The 24901-nt window shown below is 41.4% G+C and overlaps 6 protein-coding genes across 7 annotated transcripts; 1 reads left to right on the plus strand and 5 right to left on the minus strand.

Annotated features, from left to right (window-relative positions):
* Positions 1 to 15: 15 nt before the first annotated feature.
* LOC129597650 (uncharacterized) lies at positions 16 to 1605 on the minus strand. The gene is made up of 2 exons (XM_055495284.1): positions 1466 to 1605; positions 16 to 1068 (listed from the first exon to the last, which is right to left on the minus strand). The coding sequence occupies exons 1-2, from the start codon at positions 1563 to 1565 to the stop codon at positions 272 to 274; spliced, it is 897 nt and encodes a 298-aa protein (XP_055351259.1). The 5' UTR covers positions 1566 to 1605; the 3' UTR covers positions 16 to 271.
* Positions 1606 to 2380: 775 nt separating this feature from the next.
* Positions 2381 to 10758, minus strand: LOC129597647 (calcium-activated potassium channel slowpoke-like). Of its 2 annotated transcripts, none has more exons than XM_055495282.1 (18): positions 10414 to 10758; positions 10073 to 10346; positions 9610 to 9671; positions 8732 to 8834; positions 8540 to 8651; positions 8197 to 8348; positions 7754 to 7845; positions 7364 to 7445; positions 6803 to 7005; positions 6433 to 6691; positions 5639 to 5913; positions 5307 to 5560; positions 4710 to 4884; positions 4391 to 4529; positions 3786 to 4227; positions 3533 to 3666; positions 3051 to 3260; positions 2381 to 2756 (listed from the first exon to the last, which is right to left on the minus strand). In XM_055495282.1, the coding sequence occupies exons 1-18, from the start codon at positions 10551 to 10553 to the stop codon at positions 2577 to 2579; spliced, it is 3288 nt and encodes a 1095-aa protein (XP_055351257.1). In that variant the 5' UTR covers positions 10554 to 10758; the 3' UTR covers positions 2381 to 2576. The 2 variants fall into 2 exon arrangements, with proteins under 2 accessions (XP_055351257.1, XP_055351256.1); XM_055495281.1 differs by having other exon boundaries at positions 2948 to 3260.
* Positions 10759 to 11375: 617 nt separating this feature from the next.
* On the minus strand, positions 11376 to 15051 carry LOC129597640 (calcium-activated potassium channel slo-1-like). Its single transcript, XM_055495273.1, has 5 exons — positions 14972 to 15051; positions 14426 to 14866; positions 12169 to 12302; positions 11893 to 12105; positions 11376 to 11799 (listed from the first exon to the last, which is right to left on the minus strand). The coding sequence occupies exons 2-5, from the start codon at positions 14466 to 14468 to the stop codon at positions 11623 to 11625; spliced, it is 567 nt and encodes a 188-aa protein (XP_055351248.1). The 5' UTR covers positions 14469 to 14866; positions 14972 to 15051; the 3' UTR covers positions 11376 to 11622.
* A 5103-nt stretch (positions 15052 to 20154) lies between these two features.
* On the minus strand, positions 20155 to 21629 carry LOC129597641 (calcium-activated potassium channel slowpoke-like). Its single transcript, XM_055495274.1, has 5 exons — positions 21502 to 21629; positions 20928 to 21202; positions 20556 to 20723; positions 20351 to 20422; positions 20155 to 20258 (listed from the first exon to the last, which is right to left on the minus strand). The coding sequence occupies exons 2-5, from the start codon at positions 21170 to 21172 to the stop codon at positions 20252 to 20254; spliced, it is 492 nt and encodes a 163-aa protein (XP_055351249.1). The 5' UTR covers positions 21173 to 21202; positions 21502 to 21629; the 3' UTR covers positions 20155 to 20251.
* Positions 21630 to 22050: 421 nt separating this feature from the next.
* LOC129597612 (uncharacterized) lies at positions 22051 to 23302 on the plus strand. The gene is made up of 2 exons (XM_055495237.1): positions 22051 to 22719; positions 22857 to 23302. Exons 1-2 carry the CDS (start codon positions 22092 to 22094, stop codon positions 23300 to 23302), a joined length of 1074 nt encoding a protein of 357 aa, XP_055351212.1. The 5' UTR covers positions 22051 to 22091.
* Positions 23265 to 24571, minus strand: LOC129597639 (uncharacterized). Its single transcript, XM_055495272.1, has 2 exons — positions 24115 to 24571; positions 23265 to 23771 (listed from the first exon to the last, which is right to left on the minus strand). Exons 1-2 carry the CDS (start codon positions 24458 to 24460, stop codon positions 23407 to 23409), a joined length of 711 nt encoding a protein of 236 aa, XP_055351247.1. The 5' UTR covers positions 24461 to 24571; the 3' UTR covers positions 23265 to 23406.
* Positions 24572 to 24901: the final 330 nt, after the last annotated feature.

Raw genomic sequence — 24901 nt, forward strand, 5'->3', positions numbered from 1 at the left:
CGAAATACGGCAAAATTACTAAATTCCGATTTTACTTTTAACCTCCATTAAGTTTTCATCACAAATCTGTGGCAGTGTTAACAATAATACGACGCCTTTAAAATTAAAACAACATGTGCAATTTTCAGTACATGGAATTGTGGAAATGCCAATACAATACATGGAAATGTACAGTATATCTATCAACAATATTTACAGCTTAAACAGAAGTGTACATAAAGCGAATACTACAGAATATATAAAACATAATACTTCTATACATATTTTGCAATTAATAATCACCAAAACCCCCGAAACCACCGCCACCGAATCCGCCACCAAAATCACCAAAACCTCCCGCCATATCCGTTGACGACAGGGAATCCACGGCGCCGCTACCCCCGAAGCCCCCGAAGCCTCCGCCCATCCCACCAAACCCACCAATGGCATCCGTGACATCCATCGTATCCACCACGCCCCCGCCGCCACCTAATCCACCGAATCCCCCGCCTAATCCGCCACCGAAACCCCCAAATCCACCAATAGCGTCCGTCGCATCCACTGTATCCACCACGCCCCCGCCGCCACCCAATCCACCAAACCCACCACTTAATCCACCGAATCCCCCACCTAATCCACCACCGAAACCTCCAAGCCCGCCCAAGCCACCGCCGAATCCCCCTCCAAAACCTCCTCCAAGACCTCCCAGTCCTCCTCCAAATCCTCCCAACCCGCCTTCAAATCCCCCGCTAAAACCCGGGAAACCAAATTGCCGTTTAGTCCGGCGTCCTCCGCGGCGCCATGCTGCCGCACGCTGAAAGCGGCGCAGTTCGGGATTTTTTGGTGTCAGGACGGACTGAATATCGCTGGGCACTTTCTGCTGGGGATTGGTGACCGGGGATGGTTCCGTGAAGTTGTTAGTGCCGTTGACCGGAAGTGGTGCTGCCGATCCGATCTCGATGGTCCGTGTTGTGGTGGTGACCAGTTCATGGGGCGTGGCACCGAGGGAGATGGTTGATAGTCCGCTCCACTCGGCGGTTGTCGGCAGGGCGGTGGTGTTAGTGCCAATGTCCTGCAGTTCGCCATTTCCTATAAAACATTTGTATCGCGCTGTTTGTAATCAAAATACCGTATCGACGTACACCAGAATTTGTTCTACTACGTATTATAAAAATAATGCGTAGTGTACCTGAATATATAAAATAAAGAATAAAGAAGCGAACCTACTCGCACAATATACAATACTTATATAACACGATATTTCTATACAATATTTAGTATGCAGCAGAATTTTACATTAAGTACATACTTAAGACTATAATATGAGCCTAACAAAGGAAGCACAGAATTTAAACACAATTGTACAAAAATCTGTGACTTCGATTTTTCAGTATAGGTAGTCTATACTTCTATGGATTGAAAGATGTACATACAGAGGTAAGTATGGCTAATGATACTTACTCGTTATGTATATTATGAGACTTACCAAGGGCCATGTATACCAGTATAAGGAAACACATAAGATATATCAGACATTTTGCCATGCTGATTAGTTCACGATCAGTATAAACAATCCCAAGACACATAAAAAATCAATGGTGAAGAGACTTTGTGACTACAATAAGCTGCGTCGCAGAATCGAAAAGATTAAATGTACTAGAAATTACGATTACATCTACCGTATCTTGTACCAGATCAAGCGACAAACAACATTAAAGGTCACCATATACATGGACGTATAGTGCATTGCAGTCACTGGTGTTACCGTATTATTACACTGTAATGGAGGTACTGTTAGTGGTGAACTTGGGCAGCAAAATTTATCAAATAAATCTGAGAGTTCTACATCTGGTAAAGCAATCTACACTCCATGGACGACATCCACTAGAGTAGCCATATTTGATCGCTGTATATATTTGTACACCGTCCACCTGGAGCATGGGTTTCAGATGGCAACCGGCAAAGATTCACATTGTTATAATAATGCCTTTGATATTCGGATGATGTAATCTCAGAAAATTCACTTGCACTTTCATTGATAAGGAAAACTGCAAGGAGACTGAAGGCTTTCCGTCGGTGTCTATCGGTAGAAGAGACTACATGACAGTCAGTCGCGACATTACAAAGTGACCAGCGGCTAATCCCAATGTGACCTATTTATTCTTATTCATGTGATGAATGTCCATGAACTGGTCTTTTCAATACCCCTTTAATTACTGTTCATCGGTTGATAAAAACCGAAAACAAGCAATTAATTGGTCGTTTCTTCACTTATCGGGCTTTGAGCCCGGGAATCCCTGAGAGCATTGCATTTGCTTCACACCTCATTGTCAGAATTTCGTGGTTGGTACTGCAATACTTTCATCGACGTGGGTAATTTCAAATAACAGCAAATAACGCAATATTCAATAAATGCCAGTTTATGGTGGGCTCTCTTAGGTAGAAACATCAGTACAAAAGGTACAAAACGTAAAAACTTATACATGTACAGATGTAGGAGTAGTAAAAGTACAATTATTACGAAATGAGACCAAAAATAGCGTTCACATAATGCGTGCTGGATACATGGTGTCAACTAGAACAATTATTGGGAGCGATTACTTTGTCAAAACATAAACATGATCATCCCAACGTAGAAAGGATCGTTTGGGCGGATTGGTGAGAACGATCCGCTTTCCTGTCGATTTATCGACACTTCCCTGCAGTTTTCGGGATATCCCAAGGCAGATCATGGAAAACTGGAGAGCCGTATTGAACAACACTCCGTATGTCAGATTCTACAAAATAAACATTCAAAAGTTTAGGTTTTGATTGATATTATTCTAATGTCACTTCCTACTAATCTGAGCAAAATTTCCAGTATTAAACGAAATCCAGCAAGTAACAAGTGCTTTCTATATAGTGTAAGTGTAGTGTAAGACTGCTTTCTATAGTGTAAGTAAAGGTTCCTGCAGCAAAGTATACGTACTACGTAGTAGCAAAATAATGGACCAACATATATTTACGGAGCCATCACAATTAAATTTCCAGAAGTTCAATAAATAAAAAAGTAGCAATGTATAGCTGCATACGCTTTCCGTGAAGGATCCCGTTGCTATCCATGGGCCGTCCTTCACCGGAATCAGCCGAATGCGAATGTTGCAGTCGGACAGTTTATCGGGTGAGTACTCGTCTCCGCCCATTAATCCCACGCCTTCCGCTAGGTAACTTTCCATTAGAGGACTTTGAAATCCGTACAATAGGTGCTCCACCACGGCCACGGCCAGAGGAGTGAAATAACTCTACATTTTAGAACAAATTCCAGACTTTTAATGATATCATGAGGTGCCCGTAAGATACCAATTTACACACGCACAAAAAGCGGGCACTTGTTGATTCATGTTGCAATGCCGGTATTTGGATGGAATTACTAGATATTTGGATAGTATTATACGGTATTCTTGGTTTTATTACAAGAAAGTCACGTATGGTTAGTACGATAAATCTGTTAAAAAATGAATACGATAGTTAGTACAGATAATTACTCGTAAGCTATGTTTAGCCGCGCACTTACCGTGCAAACAAGGGAATCCAATGCTGAAATGGTCACGGTTTGTCCGCACATGTATGGTTCCATCAGGAATGCTTCGGTTACTTCCGTTTCCGATGGAGCACATTCGCTTAACATCCGCACGTTATGGTCGTGTTCTGTTGGCAGGTAGTTATCAAAATTAAATCAAAACACGTTACCAACATGTATTGATAAGAAAATGTTAAACGGCATTTAGTCAAAAACTACTCAATAGTTTAATTGTTCTATAGCTTACGAAGAGCCGTGACGATTGGCAGCTCGAAATCACTTCCGGCCATCTTCCCATCGGGATGGTCAAAGGGCATGGCTTTCAGGTTTAGTGTGGTCAACACGGCGGTCTTATCGTCTAAGATGGGGTCGATAGACTTGCCGGTCCATGCCGATAGAACCACGCACATGGCGGCGGTTTTTACTGAGACCGCTCGCAGATCTGCCCGGTTGAGCGGATCTCCGTCCACAACGGTGATCAGTGGCAGATTGCGGAGTTGCGGCCACTCCCTCTCCAAGTACACCGGATTGCCCAGTAGAACAATCTCTTTTAGCTCGTTATGCGGGATACGGCTGCTGCGCATCGGCACGACAAAATCCCGCAGATCCATGATGGGATCATCCGGATGGGAAGATACCAGGACGATAATGTGGTTTTTAAATGGATAATCCAACGCCATACTTCGATCCTGAACAAATATCGTGTACCAATTTCATAAACGATCAAAAATTTTGCTAAGCTGTGTAAAACACATCTATATTAAGGCTGCAACAAGAAGAGTAAACAAAAACGTCACCGTCAACCGGACACTGTTTTTTTGGAGGCGAAATTTCATTGAGGTATTAACTTACCAACAGTATGGACGCAAAGGGGCGGCTCTCGCACCAGTAAAAATTGCGCGATATATCCAAGAAAATTTTGGTTTTGGCATGGACGGACTTTTTACGCAGGAGCCGGCTGTCGCTGTTGAAGTCTGCACTGTCTGTCAACCTGTTGAACACAGAACACCGACCTGATATAGAAGTATACCGGTATATCATCGGAAACGTTTGCCGCTGCTATATTTTTAAAAACATCTCGAAATGCTCTTCATAAAGCTTAAAGCTAATCAAAGCTTAAGATAGTAGGATTTAAGGTTACAGCAGTGTAAATATTTCTATTTGTACATACGCATCACTGCGGATTTTGCGCATAAGCATATCTTCAAATCCAAATGAATGTTTCGTTGGCTTGAGGGATTTTATGGGCGCGGCGCCATCCGCTTCCACTTCTTCCCGCGATTGGCCCCAGATACTCCGGTAAGGATTCCTGCGCGCTTGAACACTGGATCGTTTCGCTTTTGCTCCTTAAATAATAAACCCATAATGGCACCAATGGCATCCATAAAATATATTTGGAAATGGCTATTGTCACCCCCCTGCACCCCCTTTTGACTATCGTCGCTCCCTTGCACCCCCTTTTGACTATTGTCACCCCCTTTATTTTAATAAAATACACACCCCCTTTGACTATTGTCACCCCTCACAACACGCCCTTTTGGCTATTGTCACCACCTTTCAATTTATTTTAATAGTCAAAAGGGCGTGCAAGGGGGTGACAATAGCCAAAAGGGGGTGTGAGGGGGTGATAATAGTCGCACCCAATATATTTTGCATTGGTTCTGACAACAGATAGAGTAAAATCTGTTTTACAGAACACGCAGTTGTGAATTCCACTGGATTTCGTATCGGTACTAGCGCAAAAGCGCACTCTGTTGGGCTTTCTTACCGTGCTTGCATTTGCATGGGACACATCGTCCGACATCCTTTAGATTAGCGTGGCATGCTTGACAGTACCAGGAAACTCTGCGCACGTCAATGGCTGACCGTGCAAGAAATATTCCGATACAGTCCTCGCTGATGATTACCGAACCATCACATAACAACAGCCCACTCCTTCCGTTTGATTCTGGAGTGCTGGCATTAGTGCGCGCGGGAGTAAAGGTCCCGATGAGCACGACATCCAATTTGGAATAGCACAATCTGTACATATGCATTAGTAATCAGGAGTATATAGATATATCTGTACACTTCCAGCAACAATGCAGTTAATTTACGTACTCGGCAGCCTGGAAGAAGGTCATCCCGTAACAGATCGGACTGAACGGGCCAGAATACATTTCCATATAGCATCCGTGGACGTAATCCTGTACTTCCTGTGATGCTTCGCCAATATCCAGAGATTCCGATAGACTCGCGCGGATCATGTTGGAGAGTAGCGTGGCACAGCCGGGAGCCAGGCAGTTCTGCGCGGTTAAGGCCAGTTCCAACTCTTGAAAGCAGATCACCGTATCACCTCTCTCCATAAGAAACCCAGGAATACTGCTAAACTGAGACTGAAAATTAAAAAGAAAAATTTACTGTACGTTGTACACGTGTTCATTCTTTTACGCTACAGTGTATAATAACTTCATTCACGCTACATTGTATACAGTGTTAAGATCATATAATGCAAATCTTTTATAGCAATATCTGCATCTGAACACTGCAATTTTCTATCAATGTATGCTGCGCAAATACACTGCAAATTATCGTACATACTTTATAAACTTTTATTTCATTATATGAATTTTGTCGTACTATACCATTGCTTTTATGTCATATTTACTGCATATTGTATACTCGTACACAATAACAAATTTGTTACGATCAGCACAAAGCTGTAGTTCGAAAGCTTCGAACAATGTTAACGTTTTTGTATTAACTATACTTCACGAATATTAAGTACTATGACTGTTGTATATTAAGTACTAAATTAAGTACTATGTTGTATATATTGTTATAATATTAAGTACTATGTTGTATATATTGTAGTATTATTTTTTATATTAATATTGATTACTATTATAATTTACCTTGGTGCCATTTTGAAGCACTTCCGCAACACAGCGCAGATAAGGATTCCAGCTTTTAATACTGGCTATCGTTAATAACGTCGTGGAATCGTCTTTATAGGGATCAACTGAACTGCGGTTGGCCACGTGCAGGTAGGCAACGGCTGCGTTGACTTTTGCGTTCTGCAGGCAGGCGGCATGCAGGAGGCTTCCTTGCACATACTGTACGTATGTCTGGACTTCTTTTAATAACGACTTCATTTCCATGCTCGGCTCTTCCCTGAAAAAAGCAGTTGTAACATTTGTTGCAATTGCTTGCTTGTACAGTAACATCGTAAGGTAACATTTGTAAGGTTTGATAATTTGTCTGCATTGAGCATGCGGTACTCACGAATTAACGAAGACGAGATCAAGGCTTCTTTGTCGCCGGTCGGGTCGGCTGAGATCCTTGATCAGCGCTTGCATTGTAGTGGCGGTAATATGACCGGAAACGATGACGTGCTGAATACCACTGCCCAGTTTGTACGGCGCAGTAAACTGCTGAAAGTTGCTAATCAGTCCATAGATTTCCGGTACTGATGAGGCAAATAATGCCTAAATTTAACACACGTTACCCACTGGATCGCCTTTCAACGTATTGTGTAAGTCGGTATTTGCGAAAACTTTTTAAATTACTAATAATAAACTGATCGATAAGCAGCAAAAATTAAAATGACAGAATTTAACTTACCTAAATAATTACTGACTATGAGCTTAAAGTAAAGAAGTCGTTCATACAGTACAGTACATACAACAAAAGTTTTAAGCAAGGTGTAATCATTTCCTTTTACGGATGGTACAAATATTTTGGTTTGAAATCAAAAAATACTAATTAAATCTCCCTGATCAACCAATCGCCAAACCGGTAAGTAGTGCGATACCATATTCAAGAGATGTTTTGTATTGTTCATACCAAAGCTCCAACAATGAACATGATGCAGAAAATTTGGCCAAGGGTGGATTTAGGCGAAAGGTCTCCATATCCGACGGTTGACCTAAAAAAACCATACCTCATAAAGTTTTTGAAATTTTTTTATCTTATACAGGCTTTCTTCAAAATTTTTGCAGAATCAGTAGTAGAAATACTCCGGCAACTGGTATGTTTGAGAAACTGTCGAATCAATAAATTTCCAAATAATATTCTACATATATTCTTGTTGTACAATTTAAGCAAAATATCACATACATAGTGCAAAATATCGCGCTTGTGTTTTTTTATATGTTTTCTTCTACAACCTAGTATTTCCGGCTGGCATTATTCAACATCAATAACAGGAATGGACACAAGCTTCAATCTACGTACAAGGTCACCACGGACATATAAACCCATTCCCAGTAGGTTTTGTCTTGTTGACCGACACGGGCGCCAATCCAATCATCGCCAGTCAGTTCCAACTGAAAAGTAAAACAAATCTTTTTTATAGTTCGGCTTGTATTCCCTTATTGCACGTTTTGCAACAATAAACACATTTTTTAGCAGGCATTTTTTAGCATTTTTTTCAGAATTACGCGAACACCGCAGAATTTCGGGTTAATCGATGTGTAAAGGGTGCCGTGGTAAGTTTACTCCAACACAAAAAGTCTAACATCGCGTACAGCTGGATATAACGTATGTATAATTTACACTTGTGGGACTTCCGGCGAATCGGACATTAAACAATGCTGTCCATTGATAATTAATTTCGATATGCAACCGTTGCAGCCGCATTGTAGTGTGTGTGAGTATCGTGCGTGTGTGTTCCTTACCAAATGAAATATTCCAGCCGCCACCAGCGTCACGGTAACGATTACCGTGCAAATGTAAATCAATCGGCGAATAGTGGCTTTTTTAACCAGCTGGGAATAGCGGAAGTAGTCAGGGATAAACAACAGATGGCAGGCACGCAAGCATCGCAACCCTGTTAAATGCGAGTATATAAAATGCCGGTTGACCCGGGAATAAATTGCACGCCACTGGGCCGCCGTGCAGAGTATTCACTAAGGATACTTGATACAATCTTGATACAATCTTGATACGATTTCAATGTTAAAATTCGGCTGCATTAAAGCAGTACACTGCTGCATGTACATGTATATTACTTTCATTTACCAATCCAATCGTGGTTGAAGATGAGGGTAAGAAACGATGGGGGAATGGTGAAGTAGGTGACCAAGGACTTAATCGATAACAAGAAATCCACTTTATCCATGGCGCCAATAAACTAAAAAAACTAACACTTTTATCCGACGGGGACCAGCAAATATTTGCATTTCTGTAATGCAATTTTAGCAACCTCCGTACTCTTAGCATAAAGATGGACAACAAGATCGCGTTGCAGATGAACTCGACCTGCAAATCGATACGCTCCGTCCAGTTAACACAGCTTTCCACGGCAATGGTTTTTCTGCAAAATGTACAATCATAGTAGTAGTTATATCGATGTACAATTGCATTGCATACTTGTTTACGGACGAAATACAGGACATCCATTATTGTTACAATTTACGGTATTCAAACAAAATATTATATGTATTAAGCATTTTTCAATAAATGACTGCTCAACTGTTTAAATGTGCACGCAGTTTTATCCATCGTTCTGATACGTATATTAATGAAAATGGGATTAATTTATAAAATTGGCTTTATAAAAACAATTGCGATGGATTTTGTTTAAATTTTGCCTGCATACGGCTGTTTCAAAATTTCATAGATTTAAGTTTTCAGCCGGCCGAATTTTTGATGAAGAACAGCAGCTGTCCGCTAAACGATTGTGGGATACTACTTGTTATTCATGACAAAACTCGTTCGTTTTAAATTCCCAGCTGATAATACACTCCAGAGCAATTCACTATGATACCGACACGCGCCGGTGCTATCCACTTAACCCTTGCAGATTAATGCAAAAAAAAAGAGCAATCCCGTCAAATGATACCAAAGTGGGCGAATCTCAGTTGTAAAATGCTGTCGCAATGAAGGATTACACCGGATGCAGATTAAACCGCGTTGTATAATAAGAAGCTCAATGCAGAGCATTTACTCGTAATCAAGGCATGCTGCCGATCGCATTCACCAATCACATAAACAAACGCACCCATACGTGTGGCAGACCGGAAATACGAAAAGTCAAATCAAAAGTGCAAATCCGTATTAGATGTTTGTTAATACGAGTATGAACCTACCTGGAGACATGGGAGAAATACAGAAACAGAACTGCCATTCCAAGGAAAAACTCCAAGAAAGCCTACAAAAGTGTGTCAGTCGTTTTTAGGTGTTGCAGATTGTGTGCACTAGCGGTGTTATACAGTATACAGCTGCAGTTCAAAAATTTCTCAACAGTTCGGTAAAAAACTGAAACATAATGTACTAATTTTAATGGCAACATCCGGCAATGGCCGGTATATATACATCTAATTTTGCTAAAATACTCGTACATCTGATTCATATATTATGTAAGTATAGAGGTATCTAATTTAGGTTAAAATAACTTTACTTTATTATGTTTTGTACAAAGCGCTGCTGCAAAAATTGTAAACCATATACTGCTTGCCATTATATTAGTATAAAAAATTCTTATGACATAAACAACCGCATATTTTATCTGAATACATATTCCACTAAATTAATTTTGTTCAATTTAAGCACCAGCGTTCTTCCTGTTGTCGTCGATAGTGAGATAGTTTCCCCGATAACAAATTTCGCCGTGGACATCCAGCTGGGCCGTTCGTTGGCTCCATGACCAGTTGGTAAGGCTCCGGGGACTAATTTGTAGCTTCGAGCATTTCGATGTTCCCAGACGGATAGCAGAGCCCTGCCTATCGCTAGTCCCAACGCCATAACACTGCCGAACGCCACGCACGCAGCTAAAAAAATTGGCCACATCCGTTCGCCGCAGTGCACGTAGGGCATTGATGCCCAACTGTCAAAGTGAATAAAGCCTCTTTTAATCTTTTAAAAGACCCATTATAACAATAACAAGACCGTACCTCGCTTCCGTAATCGATTCCTGTGTGGCATTGTCGAGGGTGGCAGTGGTGTTATCCGTGTCCGAATAATTGATATTGGCGAAGCGAACACGCCGGCGAAAATGGTAGGGGCTGAATAGTGCCGATAAGCCATAATCCATTTTTATTTATTTTTAAATGTTATTCCCGATAACTTTACTACTTAAGTATATTCTAACTATCAAACACTATTTTTAAATTTTTAAATAAGAAAATATAAAACAGTTTGCCGTTGGTGAGTTAGAAACGGAAAATCGCTGCCAGCGCTAATTTTGCGTCAAAAGAAAAATGGAAGTATCTTCTTAAAGTGCCGGGATAATGGCTACAAGAAACTGCCGGCACTAACGATCCAGCTCGACTTATGCCGGGTGTAGTCGAGCAGTGCCAATTATTTTCTCTGGAGTACGTTTGCCGGTGGCGCTGTTCGTTGCTCATCCGCAGGCGACACCCATTTCGTGTAATAACGTGTGCTGCACTGGCGTGAGAAAACGGCAACAGCCAAACAACGCCCGTGTAACGCTACGGTATGACTCCCATGCACCCAGTATGTGGACGCGGAAGCTGTTCACCCATAACATACTCCGATCAATCGATGGATTTGTCAACCCATTTCTCGTAGCTAAACGCTTCTGCGCTTCCTGTGTTGTATACTGATAGCTAAAAAATAATAAACAACTACAAACCTTATCGTGTCCTGCACTCCATAACTAGACCAGTTTTGTCGCCAATTGTAAAAATTCTAATTACGCCGCGCTGCCAATAAAAGGTTTGTAACGTTTTTAATTTTACGCTTTCATAAAAAATGTATGAGTAGTAGGAATTTGGAAAACTGTCCGTAATCACGCAAAGCAAGCAGCATTGTATATATAAGTAAACTTCTCAGCATCGCAACGGGTCAAAAGGTCACCGCTACGTGTACCATATACACGAGTATATGTGCGCAGTGCATTTTATCTATAACTGTGATAGTCGCGCTAAAATTTCTAGCGCTAATTTTGTTTAACACAAAGAGCGGTCAAAAAATGTAGTTTACTTTAGCTGAAAGCCTGAAAGAACAGGTCAGTTAATCACGAAATTGTACAGAATAATGAGAACCGTTGTATCGGTAAGAGCTGAGAAAGACATTTTGTACTAGATGTTAAAAATTATATTTACAGCACAAAATCGTGCTTATTTGGTATCGTGCTGCAGCTACTTTGTCAAGACGTAAACATGGTCATCCCAGCGCAGTACGCAGTGTTTCGATGGATTGGTTATGACAATTCGCTTTGTTGTTCGGTAATCATGTCCGTTCATTTTCCTGGATATCCCCAGACAGATCATACAGCATTTGAGGGCAGCGACAAATAACGTTGCATATGCCAGGTCCTGCCAATAAAAGGGCAGGAAGTTATACTGCACCGGTGGACATTATTGTTACGAAGCCAGTAATTTACGCATAACTATCCATCGAATACTTACGTTGTTTTCCGCAACGGAAATAATTGACGTCCAGGGACCATCCGTAACAGGAATCAGCCGGATTCTGACATTGTACTCGGAAAGTCTGTCGGAAGCATAATCGTCTCCGCCCATCAGCCCCACGCCTTCCGCTAAATAGCTCTCCATCAGTGGACTTTGAAACCCGTACAACAGATGCTCGAATATAGGCACAGCGAGTGGAGTAAAATAACTCTGCAATTATTCCAAATCTGCCGTTTTCAACAAATTCAGCCCAGCAGGAAGAAAACAAAATACCGTGCTGATTAGGGAATCAAGGGCCGAAATTGTTACAGTCTGTCCGCACATAAATGGTTCCATCAGGAAGGCTTCCGTTATTTTTGCCTCCGACTGTGCGCTGTCGCTCAGTATTCGTACGTTATGATCGTGTTCTGTAAATTGTCGGTTAAAAATTTTATTCAATATGAGCTTTAAAAGGTAAAGTGTATGACGTAGTATCAAATTAATAACTCGTAAGAATAAAGACAGTATTTTTAAGTCAAGTGCTATAATCGACCGAAGCGTAGCGAAGGTCCTCTATGTTCAGCGTTCATGAAAAATGTGGTGTCTGTCGGTCACCGCCATCTAATGCACATATGCGCAACCTTTACACTGTAAAATGCCCATATGCGCGGTGGCCGTATATACTCAAGGTCATGGTCGGTTACCGCCATCTTATGCACACATGCAACCTTTAGACTGTCAAATGCACATAAGCGCGCTGGCCGTATATACTCAAGATGCATGCAAACTGTGGTGTCTGTCGGTCACCGCCATCCAATGCACATATGAGCAACCTTTACGCTGTAAAATGCCCATATGCGCGGTGGCCGTATATACACAAGGTCATGGTCGGTTACCGCCATCTTATGCACATATGCGCAACCTTTACACTGTAAAATTCCCATATGCGCGCTGGCCGTATATACTCAAGGTGCATGCAAACTGTGGTGTCTGTCGGTTACCGCCATCACTGCGCATATACGCGGCATTGCTAGTACGCTACTACTAGATTGCTACAGTAATAAAATGCATACATACATTACGGTTACCCACCGCCATCTAATGCATATCTGTACGGTCACCACATACGATGAAACGCACACATGCACGGTCACCCTACTATCAAAACCCGAAGTGATGGCTGGTCGTATATACTCGGGCCGCGTGTTATAAGGTGTCCAGAGGCGCGGTAGCCGTATAAAAATACTGTGCTGCCTACTGCCGTTTCAGAGAATGTTATATTTATCTCGTTGATAATTCGAGGTAACTATTTTGTATTCCTATCTTTGCACCTTACGTAAACCATTGTGTCTATCGGTCACCGGCACCCTGCTTAAAAGGGTAAAAGGCGCTGTGTCCATTTGTACTCGAGGTTTGTGGCTACCGTAAGGTCTTTTTTTGGTAACCGATACAACGGTACCCTTTTACCGTTGCACTATTTGTTGCAAAAATCATTAAGTTCTGAATACTGTAACCGCTCCATGAGACTTTAACACAGAGCCTGGAAGTCCGGAAATTGTCATAGCTGCTTGGTGTGACCAGCGCACTGCCGGCATGCCCAAGCTAAGTCATGATCTGACCGTAGGTAGGGCAGTTTTATGCATGGAAGGCTACATTAGTTTAATGAGTAACTATTCTTAAAACCGCTTTTGACAGTCAGCTCATGAGTCATGTGGAAAATGTTTTGGCATTTTGCCGGGAAAGTTACCGCCATCTACTCGAACGCCGATCAGTTGAACAAACAAACAAGACTTGACTACCTGATTTTTCAAAGAAATTTAGAAATTGCATTAAATATTGTCCAGAAACTCGTCTGTAGCCAGCCGGTGAAACCATGCATCCGCCGGCCCAGAAGGACGTTCACCGCAACTGAGACCGTAAACACTTACATATACGAACGAGTATGTCCCTTCAAGTAGGCTTTAGTTTCACACAATGTTTTTCGTTATGACCGGCAAAAATGTCCGATTCAAAACTTTTGCCATATTCTGAAAACAGGAGAATATTGATCTGCCTGGAAGGCCTCATTGGTCACATGGTTGTACTTGTACCGCTGCCGCTCTGTACATTAGTGCAGATTAGTGCAGAGTGGCAGAGTCTGTCTGCAGTAATGAAGAGCGGCAATGGTTGCACTCTACAGACACTGTACGTACTTTAAAACCGTAACATTCATTCCGCAAATTTTTGCTAATAAGTAGATAAAAAATATTTATAAATTTATTGCTACGCTTCGGTCATACAGTGCCCGCCAGAAGCGAGTGCACTTTCCTAGTTATGAGCAAGTAAACAGTCAGCAATCGTACAATGACTGCATGCTTGCTGATTGGTCACTTCCAGTTTTATATGCGAGTAGGAGGTTTTAATTTTCACCTCTATTTCGTAAACGAATTTTTTTGTTAGTCAGTAAATCCGATTATCATCTACCCCCCAGTAGTAAGGCGTTTAGCTTGCAGCACTTGGCGTCTGCTATCATAACATTTTAGGTAAACATCGATAACTAACTGTAGCTTACGCAGAGCGGTAACAATGGTGAGTTCAAAAGGAACTTCCGTCATTTTCCCAGCGGGATGGTCAAAGGCATGGCCTTCAGATTCAGTGTCGTCAGCACAGCGGTTTTATCGTCCAGTACCGGATCCACGGATTTGCCACTCCAGGCGGAGAGCACTACGCACACCGAGGCGGATTTGACGGAGACGGCCCGCAGATCCGCCCGGTCAAGGGGATCGCCGTCCACGACGGTGATCAGCGGCAGATTGCGCAGCTGCGGCCACTCTCTAACCAGATACTGCGCGTTGCCCAGAAACACGATTTCCTTTAGTTCGTCATGGGGGATGCGACTGCTGCGCAGAGGCACGACGAAATCGCGCAAGTCCATGATGGGGTCATCGGGACGCGCGGAAACCAGGACAACAATGTGATTATCAAAAGTATAATTTAGCGCCATCCTGCGATTCTGTAATGATACTTTGTAGTTGTACTTGTAATACAATGCAAAACTGCAAATGAGTTAATTATAGTGCACGATGAATTTTCGCTTTCTTGCAGGTGCATATCTTACCATCAATATTGAAGAAAATGGACGGCTTTCACACCAATAAAAATTTCGAGTAACATCCAAGGAAATTCTGATTTCAGCATTGTGAAGTGAAGTGAAGTTTATTGTCCTTGCAACGAGGCGATTGCCCCCTCTAGGCTTCAGACAGCAGAAAGAAAACAGAGTGTAGAAACAATATCCAGAAATATAAACATGAAAACATGAAGGTCTTTTAAAACAAGCAGGAAACAAAACAAGCAAAGTAACACGCGTTGGCCATTAGCACATGAATAGGCAGAAAGGAAGTGAGTACTTTTACTGCGGTTGCGAAAAGTCGTTTTTACCAATGTGGAAAAAGGGAGGGAGACGATCGCGCTGGGGTCGATGCGTAAAACCGAAACCCACGAAATGTACAAAGTAATTATTAAGTTTCTCAAAATTTTCAAAAGAAAACCGTGGGGAAAGGAAAGCACCGACACTTACGCACGTAATCGCCTTGTACTATCGTTGTCAACTATATCGCAACCGTGAAATAATTGCAGGAAAGAAAGAGAAGTTAACACCAAACATTAAGTAACTTCACAAACAATAAATATTCGAGTAAAAAACATTTAAACAAGAGTTTTCACTTTTAACACTTTCTTTCAAGATCTTTACTGATGGCAAATTGTTCAGTTTCACGGTATTCAGGGCTTCGGTAAAGGTGGCCAGCGTTACATACGCAATGGATTGTAGCGGAAGGTCATTCCAGACGGACACGAGTCTGTTGAGATATGATTCATGGGTGACTGGAACTGTTCTACCACAAATGGTTGTTGGAGCCGGTTTGATAGGACATGGATGCTTCAGGAGACGGTCAGATGTTCTGGTGTTACCTGCAACAGACTCAAGCACAGCAGCCGAGAGCGTGAGCGGTGATACGATTTGGTCACCCAACGGAATTACTTGGAACACCAATTTGTAAATAAACAACAAGGCTTTTTTCAAACGACGTATGCTTAGATCGTCCCATTTTAGCTCTTTTAGCCGTTTGTTGTAATTCAGGACACCGTTGCCTAAGCGTAGGGTTTTGGTAAATCTTCTTTGACAACGTTCGATTATTTTTCTTGACTGTTTCAGCACCGGATGCGTTAGGGAGCAGCAGTAATCGAGAACTGAGAGGACGAGTGATTCGAAAAGCCGAATGCGAGCCCCGTAGTCCGTGTATCGAAAAACATGATTAATGTAGCCAATTCTTTGGTTACATTTTTTTGCTACATTTTCACTGTTAACTTTAAAATTAAGTTTTCGATCAACAGACACTCCAAGGTGCTTAACATGATCACATTTCGGAACGGGAACGTCATTTATACTGTACTGGAATGGTGAGATCTTATCTTTTCTTCGAGAAATGAACATGGGCAGATTTACTGGGATTGAGAATCAGCTGCTTGGTGTTAAGCCATTCATTCAAATTTTTCAGGTCTCCCTGCAGCAACTGGCTATCTGTAGTGTTGGTAACAGGACGTAGCAGAACAATGTCGTCCGCGAAAACGTACACAGCGCTTCCGTTTTTCAGTGCACGAATAATGAAATTTAGGACGCATATGAACAGTAAAGGTCCCAACACAGAACCCTGAGGTACGCCGCTGTACACTGGTAGTTCATCGGAGATTTCGTTATCAACAACGACACGTTGCAGGCGGTTTTTCAAATAGTCAGAAATTAGGTGCACAATCTGACTAGGGAGATTCATTTCGGTTAACGCACTGATTATTGATTCGTGAGAAAGCTTATCGAAAGCTTTAGAACAGTCCAAAAATACGGCGTCTACAGCAATACCGTTATTAATAAAATCGTTAACAGTTTTAACAAAAAGAAAGAGCTGTAATTCAGTTGATCTTTTATGCCGGTAAGCAAACTGATGGTCGAAAAGAATTTTATTTTTATTTAAGTGATCACGAATTAGTTGGTCAAGACATCGCTCAAAATTTTCGAAACAGGGTTCAACATCGACACTGGTCTGTAACTGCCCGGTTTTCTGTGATCTGTTGCAACCTTCGGCACCGGGGTGATGTAAGATTGCTTCCATCTTGCAGGAAACTGACCCTCGTTAATAGCAGCACTGAATACCAATTTAAGCGGAGCGATGATTGACGGCGCAGCAATTTTAAGAAGCTTGTTTGTTATTTCGAATTTTCCGCTAGATGTTGTAACAGAAATTTTTTGCTAATTGTTCGAAAATTAAAAGTTCTGAGATTTCCCAAATTTCATTGTTATTACAAATTAAATTTAAGTTCGAGCCACTACAGTGCCCATCGCACGGAGACTGAGAATCACGGTATAAAGAGTTCAGAGTATCTGCCTTATCCCTGTCCGTAGTTACTAGTTTGCCATCGCCAACGTTGAGCGGTGGCATACCGATTCGGCCATTTAACGACTTCATGTACCGCCAAAATTTCGAAGGATTATTTCTATAAGCCGTAGATACATCACTAAGCTTATGCTGGCCGAACTTCCTGATAAGAGAGGTACATTTTTTAGAAAGATTTTTCCATTTTATTTTTTCGTCAGCCGACTTTATGTTTTCACGGTACAATCTAAAAGCACGATCTCTCGAATTAATTATTTTTTTAATGTTTCTGGGATATTTCATAGATCCTTTACGTATTTTTACTTCGGCATATGTAAAAAACGATCTAGCAATCTCAAGAAAGGTTTTTTCGAATTTTTCCGCACGCTGGTTAGCATTAAGGTTAGCGAACAGGTTTGTCCAATCAACAGCTTTAAGCCCATCATTAAAATTACTAATAAGGTTACTCTCAATTTTCCACCGCATTACTGTACGGAATCTTCTCCGAAACTTTTTAACTTTTAAAAAAAATTCAAAACCAATATGATCATTGGAAGAAGAGGGCGGACAAATCGGCTTAGCTGGTTCGAATAGCGCGTTTGCACTTATCAAGCACAAATCAAGACAATTTTGCTCTCTAGTTGGAAAGTCGATTATTTGCGCTAATCCGAATTCTTTTACCGCATTTAACAATTCCCTGCTGGCTGGTCTAATTGCTGTTTTATTTGACCAGTTGATATCGGGCCGATTAAAATCACCCAAAATTACACACCTTGCAAACAATTGAGGAGAGAAATTAGAACGCAGATGTTCAATTAGGGCAGGGACAGCGTGCATGCATTTATCTGGAGACGAATAGAAGGCAATAAAATTCGCTTGAGTGACCGAGATTCTACACACAAAATTTCCAGTGCAGGTGACTCTAGCTCCGGCCTGTGAATCGCTCGTAAAGAATTGCGTATAACAATGGCCACACCGCCACGACCATCAGCTCTAGCTTTTCGAAAGACAATAAAATTATCTAGGTCAGCAAAACAGGAATCTGTCGTAGAAGGCCTGTCGTGAGTTTCAGTAAGAATGGTCACATCACTGCCTGAACAGAATAATTTTACTTCGTCTTTTTTGTTGCTAACGCTATTCACATTACAACACCGCACACGGATGTTTTCTAAAGAAGACGGATGTTTCGGCTGCCCTACAACTTCGGCATGATCAGTAATTTTAAAATTATTCAAATAAGCAAGATCGTTAGTTTCAAAAGTCCCTAACTTTAGCGGTAACGTGGCACGTTTTTTAGGGAGCTATTATAAAACATTCTCGACTTATAAATTTCTTGGTAGACAGTGCAGTATTCATAAGCAAAAGCCGCATGCGAATTTTTAACATCGTGTTTACCAGCCGCTTTGCAGTTCACACACACGTATTTAAACAAAGGGTCTGTTTCGGGACAATCAGTAGAAAGATGTTGTTTTCCACAGTATCCACATACTGCACTCTTCTCACACTTTGAAGTAACGTGATAGTATTCACAACATTTCTTGCATTGCGGAACGTAGAAATGGTCACTGACAGGGCATGAATACCAACCCAACAATACGGACTTTTTGGTATTCAAAGCGTTGCGCGTCTCAGCATCGACGTCAATGACAACTGCATAGGTCAGCGGGTTAGGGCGATTACTTGTAAGTTTTGTTTACTACTTTAACTTCACACTCATCATGTAAATTTTTGGACTTCAGCTCAGTGACAAAATTATCTTCGGACATAGCAACTGGAACCCTGCGAATTATCATACGATGTTTACGGGCTTTCGGCTTTTCAACATGTACTCCAAGGGCTTCACTATGCTTGTTAAATAGTTCTTCCCCTTTTGCCACATCGTCTGACGTTTTAAATTCAACAACGACTGACTTACCAAAACCCGGACGAACTTTCGTTACATTCGCTCCCTGAGCTCCGGTCGGAATAGTAGTAGACAAAATGTTGCAAAAATCCGTCATTTCCTTGGCCGTTTTGCGGGACTGAGTGGACGTGGGCGCTTCTTTCGGTTTCAGCACCAGGATTTTCTTGCTGGATGCGGCATTTGGGAATGTTCCATGGGATGACACAGATGCGTAGGTGCTTCTTGAAGCGATTGCCGGGACATTCTGACGGTGAAAAGACTCAATTTCCAAAAGTGCGGTTTTGTGTAGTTGTTGTAGGGAGTCAGTCAGCTCCAGCACTGCACGGCCATCGGTGGTCAACGCAGTGAAATCCGCTAATTTTTTACACGTAAGAAAATCCGTAATGAACCGATTAATTTTGGCAACTGATTGGGAAAAATCAAGCAAGGGAATTTCCGACGTCTTAATCGAACTTTTACTGTTTTCCCCCATGATGGGGAAAACGAAAGGTCAAGCCTCAATCAACACAGTTAACTGAATCCGGATATGTTATTCTCGCAAGCAAGAAAAGTTAGATGCGCACGCGAGACTGCTTAAGCGAGAATGAGACTGCTTAAGCGAGAATGAAGTGATTCACTTCGTATTTGCTGCTCGTGATGTATGACAGAAAGGTCAATGAATTTTCAGAGTACTCGGTCAACCTAGGTAAAATTATAATAAAGCTGGCTTCGCCATGATGGCACAAATAACGTACCTATTTATTTTGCGAAATTTTTTCGTACATTGTTATAGTCCTGCTCTTTTCAAAATAGTAAATTTTCGTACATAGTTATAGTCCTGCTCTTTTCACTCTTTTCCTGCTCTTTGGCAGAACGTTTTTTTTACAGTTACTACTAGAGGCGTTGTAGGTCACTGTTAAATCTAGCCGAGCGAACGTACGCATCATTGCGAATTTTGTTCATCAACACATTCTCCCATCCAAAGCAGTAACTTGGCCCTCGGGTGCAGTCGAGCTTGGATTCCTCCTGGCACTGAATCCAAATATTTCGGTGTGGATTTTGCGGCGCTTCAGTGTTCAGTTTCTTAACTTTAACACCTAGAGTAAATCGAATTCGATTTGTAGTCCAGACTATTGCGGATAACGAATCAAATTTTTTACGAGCACCAGTCAAAATCATTTTACCGTACTGGCAGTTGCAGGGCTTGCACTGTGTTATGTCCAGTAGTTCGTTGTGGCATAGCCCACAATACCAGGACACTCTAAAAACAAACCAAGGTTAGAGACAACTAATGGGTGCTGATTTTATAATACAAAATAATTCTACAGTGCGCACGAAGATTTAATATACTTAATTTGTAAGTGCCTGTGCGACTAAACACTGTACCAATGTACCTGTGCATGTCGGTAGCCGAACTAGCAAGAAATAATCCCAAACATTCCTCTTTTATCGTAGCGGAAGAATTACACAAAAGGAAACCGGTTTGCCCGCTAATTTTCTTGGCAGAACGTGACGACGAAAACGTTCCAATAAGCACCACACCCAGTTTGGAGTAGCAGAATCTGAATGTAGCAAAATTTAAGAAAATTAATTTTTTATCCTATGCGATTACTACAGTTATAATACATGTACAGATGTTCTGTATATTACTCGTGGATAAAAAGATATAGATATATCGATTTGTTTTGGTTATAGAACTATATTCATTATCAATATATGTTTATATTGTAGATATAGCTGTAATATGTGAACGAACGTTAACGTACTCGGCTGCATGGAAAAATGTCATCCCGTGGAAAACTGGACTAAAAGACCCGGAATGCAGCTCCATGTAGCAGCCGTGCAGATAATCTTGCACGTCTTGCGAAGCATGCTTAACATCCGAAACCGGTCCGGACATGCCGCGGATAAGGTTGGACAGTAACGTGGCACACCCCGGCGCTAAGCAGTTCTGCGCGGTGAGAGCCCATTCCAGTTCTTGGAAACAGATTACCGCATCGCCACGTTCCATTAGAAAACCCGGTATGGTGCTGAACTGGGACTTCAAATAGAATTATCGAATATGTCAGCAATCATTGTCAACAGCGGCAGTACGTATATGCAATTGCAACCTGCTCCGCAAACTCTGTACGTGTGATGTCAATTGAAACTTAGCGTACATTTTAAGAAAATACATTCATATTCTTTATGTGCAGATGTTGACAGTCCTTCATGAAAAATTATATCCTTATACATAGATAATTTTTGACAATCCTTATGTGCATCTGTTATCCAAATCTATTACTACAGATTTATACAGAAAAATAGTTTGACCTTTATTGCATACAGATACATTTGTACCTTGGTACCGTTTTGCAGCACTTCCACAACGCACCGCAAATACGGGTTGGCGCTTTTTATGCTGGCTATCGTGAGCAGCGTCGTAGAGTCCTCCTTGTAAGGATCCACAGAACTTCGGTTAGCCAAATGCAGATCCCATAAAAAAGTCGCAAAGGTAGATTGTATTTTAAATGTAAAGTTGTCTCGTGGGATTTCAGATCGCTTGCCGACCAGGATAGTTGTCAATAATAGGTCGCACAGTAACTTGTATTCGCTTCCTATCTACACCTCAAAGCCTCATATAGGAATTCTTGTAACTGAAAATACTTGTTTTCCGTCAGTAGAAAGCAATCTGCTGACCACGAATACGGACCCCAATACCGATCCAAATTAAAATCGTGTTTGTGTTGGTATTCGGCCTGCTTTTGAGTATTCGGCCGCTAGCGGCGGAAGTACGAAAAGCGAGCAACGTAACTGCCCTTGAAGCAGTTTTACCACTTGCCACAAATGTCAAAATCACCACAACTATCTGTCGCATTTCAGTTCCAAAAAAAGTTTGACATTGTGAATTTAAACATTTATGATTCAGATTCGCTTTAGTTTATTTAAAAATGAAACTGGCTACGTTAATGAAGTTGTATCTCCGGAAAAATATCTCTCGACGGCTGTTTTTAATTCTGCGACGTAAGATACTTCGACGGAGACGAAAAACATATTTTCATGACGAATGGCGTGCAGCATCATTTAGCCTGAATGCTTTAAGCGAGAAGGAATGCTGGGATTTTTTCCGCTTTAAGAAGCATGATCTTCCTATGTTGGCGACGGCGCTTAAAATTCCGGATTTGGTCTGGACTGCAGAAGGAGACTGTGTGAATGCTGTGGAGGCCTTGTGCATTTTGTTGCGCCGTCTGTGTTATCCAAATCGATGGATTGAACTGCGTACATTTTTTGGCCGTTCCCAAGGTTCTATGTCGAGAATTTTCTACGCGGTCTTGTCAGTACTGGATCGCTTGTGGTCGAAGCATCTTTCCCGCCTGGATCATCCCTGGTTGTCAGAAGAAGATCTCGCAGGGTACGCGTCGGCTATCTCACAGAAAGGAGGTGTTTTCCCTGATGTTTTTGCCTTTATTGACGGGACGGCGCGCCCCATTTGCCGACCAACATATAACCAGAAGATCATGTACAGCGGCCATAAACGTCTCCACTGCACCAAGTGGCAGTCTATTTTACTACCAAACGGTAAATTCATATTTTTTGTCAATTAATAAATTACTGTAAATTTGTAATTGTTTTTTTAAACTTCCTTCACTGAGATTTAGTACATTTCAATAATTTTTGGATGTTACATTTATTGAAGTTCTGACATTTTGCTTTAGGATTAATTTGCAACCTGTACGGCGGTGAACCTGGTAGTGTCCATGACAGTCGCATGTTTCAAGAGAGTAAAATGCTCGGGCGACTGAAAACCATGCAGAGCACCTTTTGCCGGAAATTCGCGTTATATGGAGATTCTGGTTATGGAATGAACGATTATTTAAGGAAGCCGTACTCAAAACTTCAGACAGCGTACAACCGCGTGAAGAGACACCAGAACGATGCCATGAAAACTGTTCGGGAATCTGTGGAATGGGGGTTCAAGGAAGTGGTTGTTAAATTCGCTTTTGTAGACTTCAGAAAACAGATGAAGTTATTCGAGAAACCCGTTAACAAAATTTTTCGTATGGCTGTTTTTTTGACAAATTGTTGTAACTGTTTGTACCCTAACCAAGCAAGTCAGTATTTTAATGTTGAACCACCAACACTGGAAGAATACCTGTGTTAAACATCGGAAATAAATTTCGGTAATCTACAATGAGAAAATATTTCAATAAAAAACATCTCAAAAAATAAAACAACAAATAAAACAAAAATCTGAAAAAATCACATTTACAAATCAAAAAAATTGTTATTTGACCCCCGGCCTAAAATTGCCTGCCATTTTAATTTCTCCACTGCAATTCTCTCACGTTCAATATCCAGTTTTTTTAATTCGATCTCTTTTGCGTCAGCGGCTTGCTGTTCTTTGAATTTCAGCTTTTTCTCGTCCTGCTCTTTCATAAAATTCATCCACATAATGTCACTTTCTGCTTCCTTATCTTTTCGCATAGCTCGGGAAGATTTGAATTTCCTCTCTTCTGACATTTGTGGGACAGTGGCTGCTTTTTCTGCCCGTCGGAGACGAACTTCCTCTTGCCAATCTTGAATGTCGCCGCCGTTGGCGCTGAGCCAGTCGTTCATGGCATCTTCATCATCTAGAATTCGAAAGCCCCGGTAATAGTTTGAAATGTTGTGCATAAAGACGAGCATCTAAATGTCCTAAAAGTAATAAAATTTCTATGAAATTACGTAATCCAGCAATCAAATTTGACGTGACGTACTTACGGGAACTGTCGGAAAAAATAAAAAATTTAAAACTGAAAATCTTCAAAATCTAACACGAACCAAATCAGCGATATTTTCTCAAGAAATCAGAAATACTAGATATCTACAAGTAGAACTTAAACGTGCATTTGTATATACCGTACATCAACATACCGTACATCAACATCCATTTACGTAATTTTTTTAGATTATTTTGGTTGTTAAGCTTCTTACCGGATAAAACGGAGACATCGTCAGGAGCTTCCTGCTCGCCCTTCTTTCGCCCGTGCTCTCCTGCAGAAACCATGAAGGCCGCTGTCCGCTTACGCATCGCCATTTGCTCAGCATGGGCCTTAGATTTCTGCTGACGCGTTTCATCGGCGCTCTTTACAAGAGTCAAAATTTCCTGGAGTAGCTGCTCCATCTTGTTGTAGTCCTCCTCCGTTCCACTTCGGAACTTCTTTTGCAGGTCGTTCGCCTGGAATGCCGTGATGAGCACGCTGAGTCTTTCTTTCACAGCTCGGACGTCCAGAGACTTTGAAAACAGAGCAGCATCGTTCAGACTTTTCACCACATCCATCCACGCTTTCTCCTTGTTTTCAGCCGCATAGGGATTAAAATGTTGGACTTCACCCAACAAAGCCAAATCAGCTTTCGCGTAGAATCGATTATAAGTTTTTTTAACTAGAGTTTTTTCCATTATGAACGTTTGTGAAACAACAAGTTAAAAATTAAAATAAAATACTACGTATAATTTGAAAATAACGCACGACTGACACGAGCCAGTGCACACAAGGCAACCTATGTGTATTACTGCAATATACCGCGGCCAAATTAGATTTTACAGCCTGTTTCGGTGCTCTCCTGGGATTCATATTTTCATTGTTTATTTCGGCTTTTATCGCCCGACAAAACATATCAGAAGATAGGAAATGTTTTTTTCTATCATTCTGCAAAAACAAAACGGAAATTGGTCCACTACATGTTCCACAGCAGCATTTCGCAACAGACACACGATTCA

This window comes from Paramacrobiotus metropolitanus, unplaced genomic scaffold, assembly GCF_019649055.1.
Source record: "Paramacrobiotus metropolitanus isolate TYO unplaced genomic scaffold, Prichtersi_v1.0 Parri_scaffold0000107, whole genome shotgun sequence".
Classification (NCBI taxonomy): domain Eukaryota; kingdom Metazoa; phylum Tardigrada; class Eutardigrada; order Parachela; family Macrobiotidae; genus Paramacrobiotus; species Paramacrobiotus metropolitanus.

What these genes read in the sequence shown, in the direction of transcription:
- LOC129597612 (XM_055495237.1), top strand. Translation starts at nt 22,092, where the DNA reads ATGAAACTGGCTACGTTAATGAAGTTGTATCTCCGGAAAAATATCTCT. An exon ending in GTCTATTTTACTACCAAACG is followed by an intron (nt 22,720 to 22,856) that starts GTAAATTCATAT and finishes ATTTTGCTTTAG; the next exon opens with GATTAATTTGCAACCTGTAC.
- LOC129597641 (XM_055495274.1), bottom strand. Translation starts at nt 21,172, where the DNA reads ATGGAACGTGGCGATGCGGTAATCTGTTTCCAAGAACTGGAATGGGCT. An exon ending in ACATTTTTCCATGCAGCCGA is followed by an intron (nt 20,724 to 20,927) that starts GTACGTTAACGT and finishes TGCTACATTCAG; the next exon opens with ATTCTGCTACTCCAAACTGG. An exon ending in TCGGCTACCGACATGCACAG is followed by an intron (nt 20,423 to 20,555) that starts GTACATTGGTAC and finishes GTTTGTTTTTAG; the next exon opens with AGTGTCCTGGTATTGTGGGC.
- LOC129597640 (XM_055495273.1), bottom strand. Translation starts at nt 14,468, where the DNA reads ATGACGGAAGTTCCTTTTGAACTCACCATTGTTACCGCTCTGC. An exon ending in CACCATTGTTACCGCTCTGC is followed by an intron (nt 12,303 to 14,425) that starts GTAAGCTACAGT and finishes GACAATTTACAG; the next exon opens with AACACGATCATAACGTACGA. An exon ending in TTTCCGTTGCGGAAAACAAC is followed by an intron (nt 11,800 to 11,892) that starts GTAAGTATTCGA and finishes TTTTATTGGCAG; the next exon opens with GACCTGGCATATGCAACGTT.
- LOC129597647 (XM_055495281.1), bottom strand. Translation starts at nt 10,553, where the DNA reads ATGGATTATGGCTTATCGGCACTATTCAGCCCCTACCATTTTCGCCGG. An exon ending in CTTCAACCACGATTGGATTG is followed by an intron (nt 8,349 to 8,539) that starts GTAAATGAAAGT and finishes CGCATTTAACAG; the next exon opens with GGTTGCGATGCTTGCGTGCC. An exon ending in GATCTCGTCTTCGTTAATTC is followed by an intron (nt 6,692 to 6,802) that starts GTGAGTACCGCA and finishes TGCTTTTTTCAG; the next exon opens with GGAAGAGCCGAGCATGGAAA.
- LOC129597650 (XM_055495284.1), bottom strand. Translation starts at nt 1,565, where the DNA reads ATGTGTCTTGGGATTGTTTATACTGATCGTGAACTAATCAGCATGGCA. An exon ending in ACTGGTATACATGGCCCTTG is followed by an intron (nt 1,069 to 1,465) that starts GTAAGTCTCATA and finishes AATGTTTTATAG; the next exon opens with GAAATGGCGAACTGCAGGAC.
- LOC129597639 (XM_055495272.1), bottom strand. Translation starts at nt 24,460, where the DNA reads ATGGATGTGGTGAAAAGTCTGAACGATGCTGCTCTGTTTTCAAAGTCT. An exon ending in CGATGTCTCCGTTTTATCCG is followed by an intron (nt 23,772 to 24,114) that starts GTAAGAAGCTTA and finishes TTCGAATTCTAG; the next exon opens with ATGATGAAGATGCCATGAAC.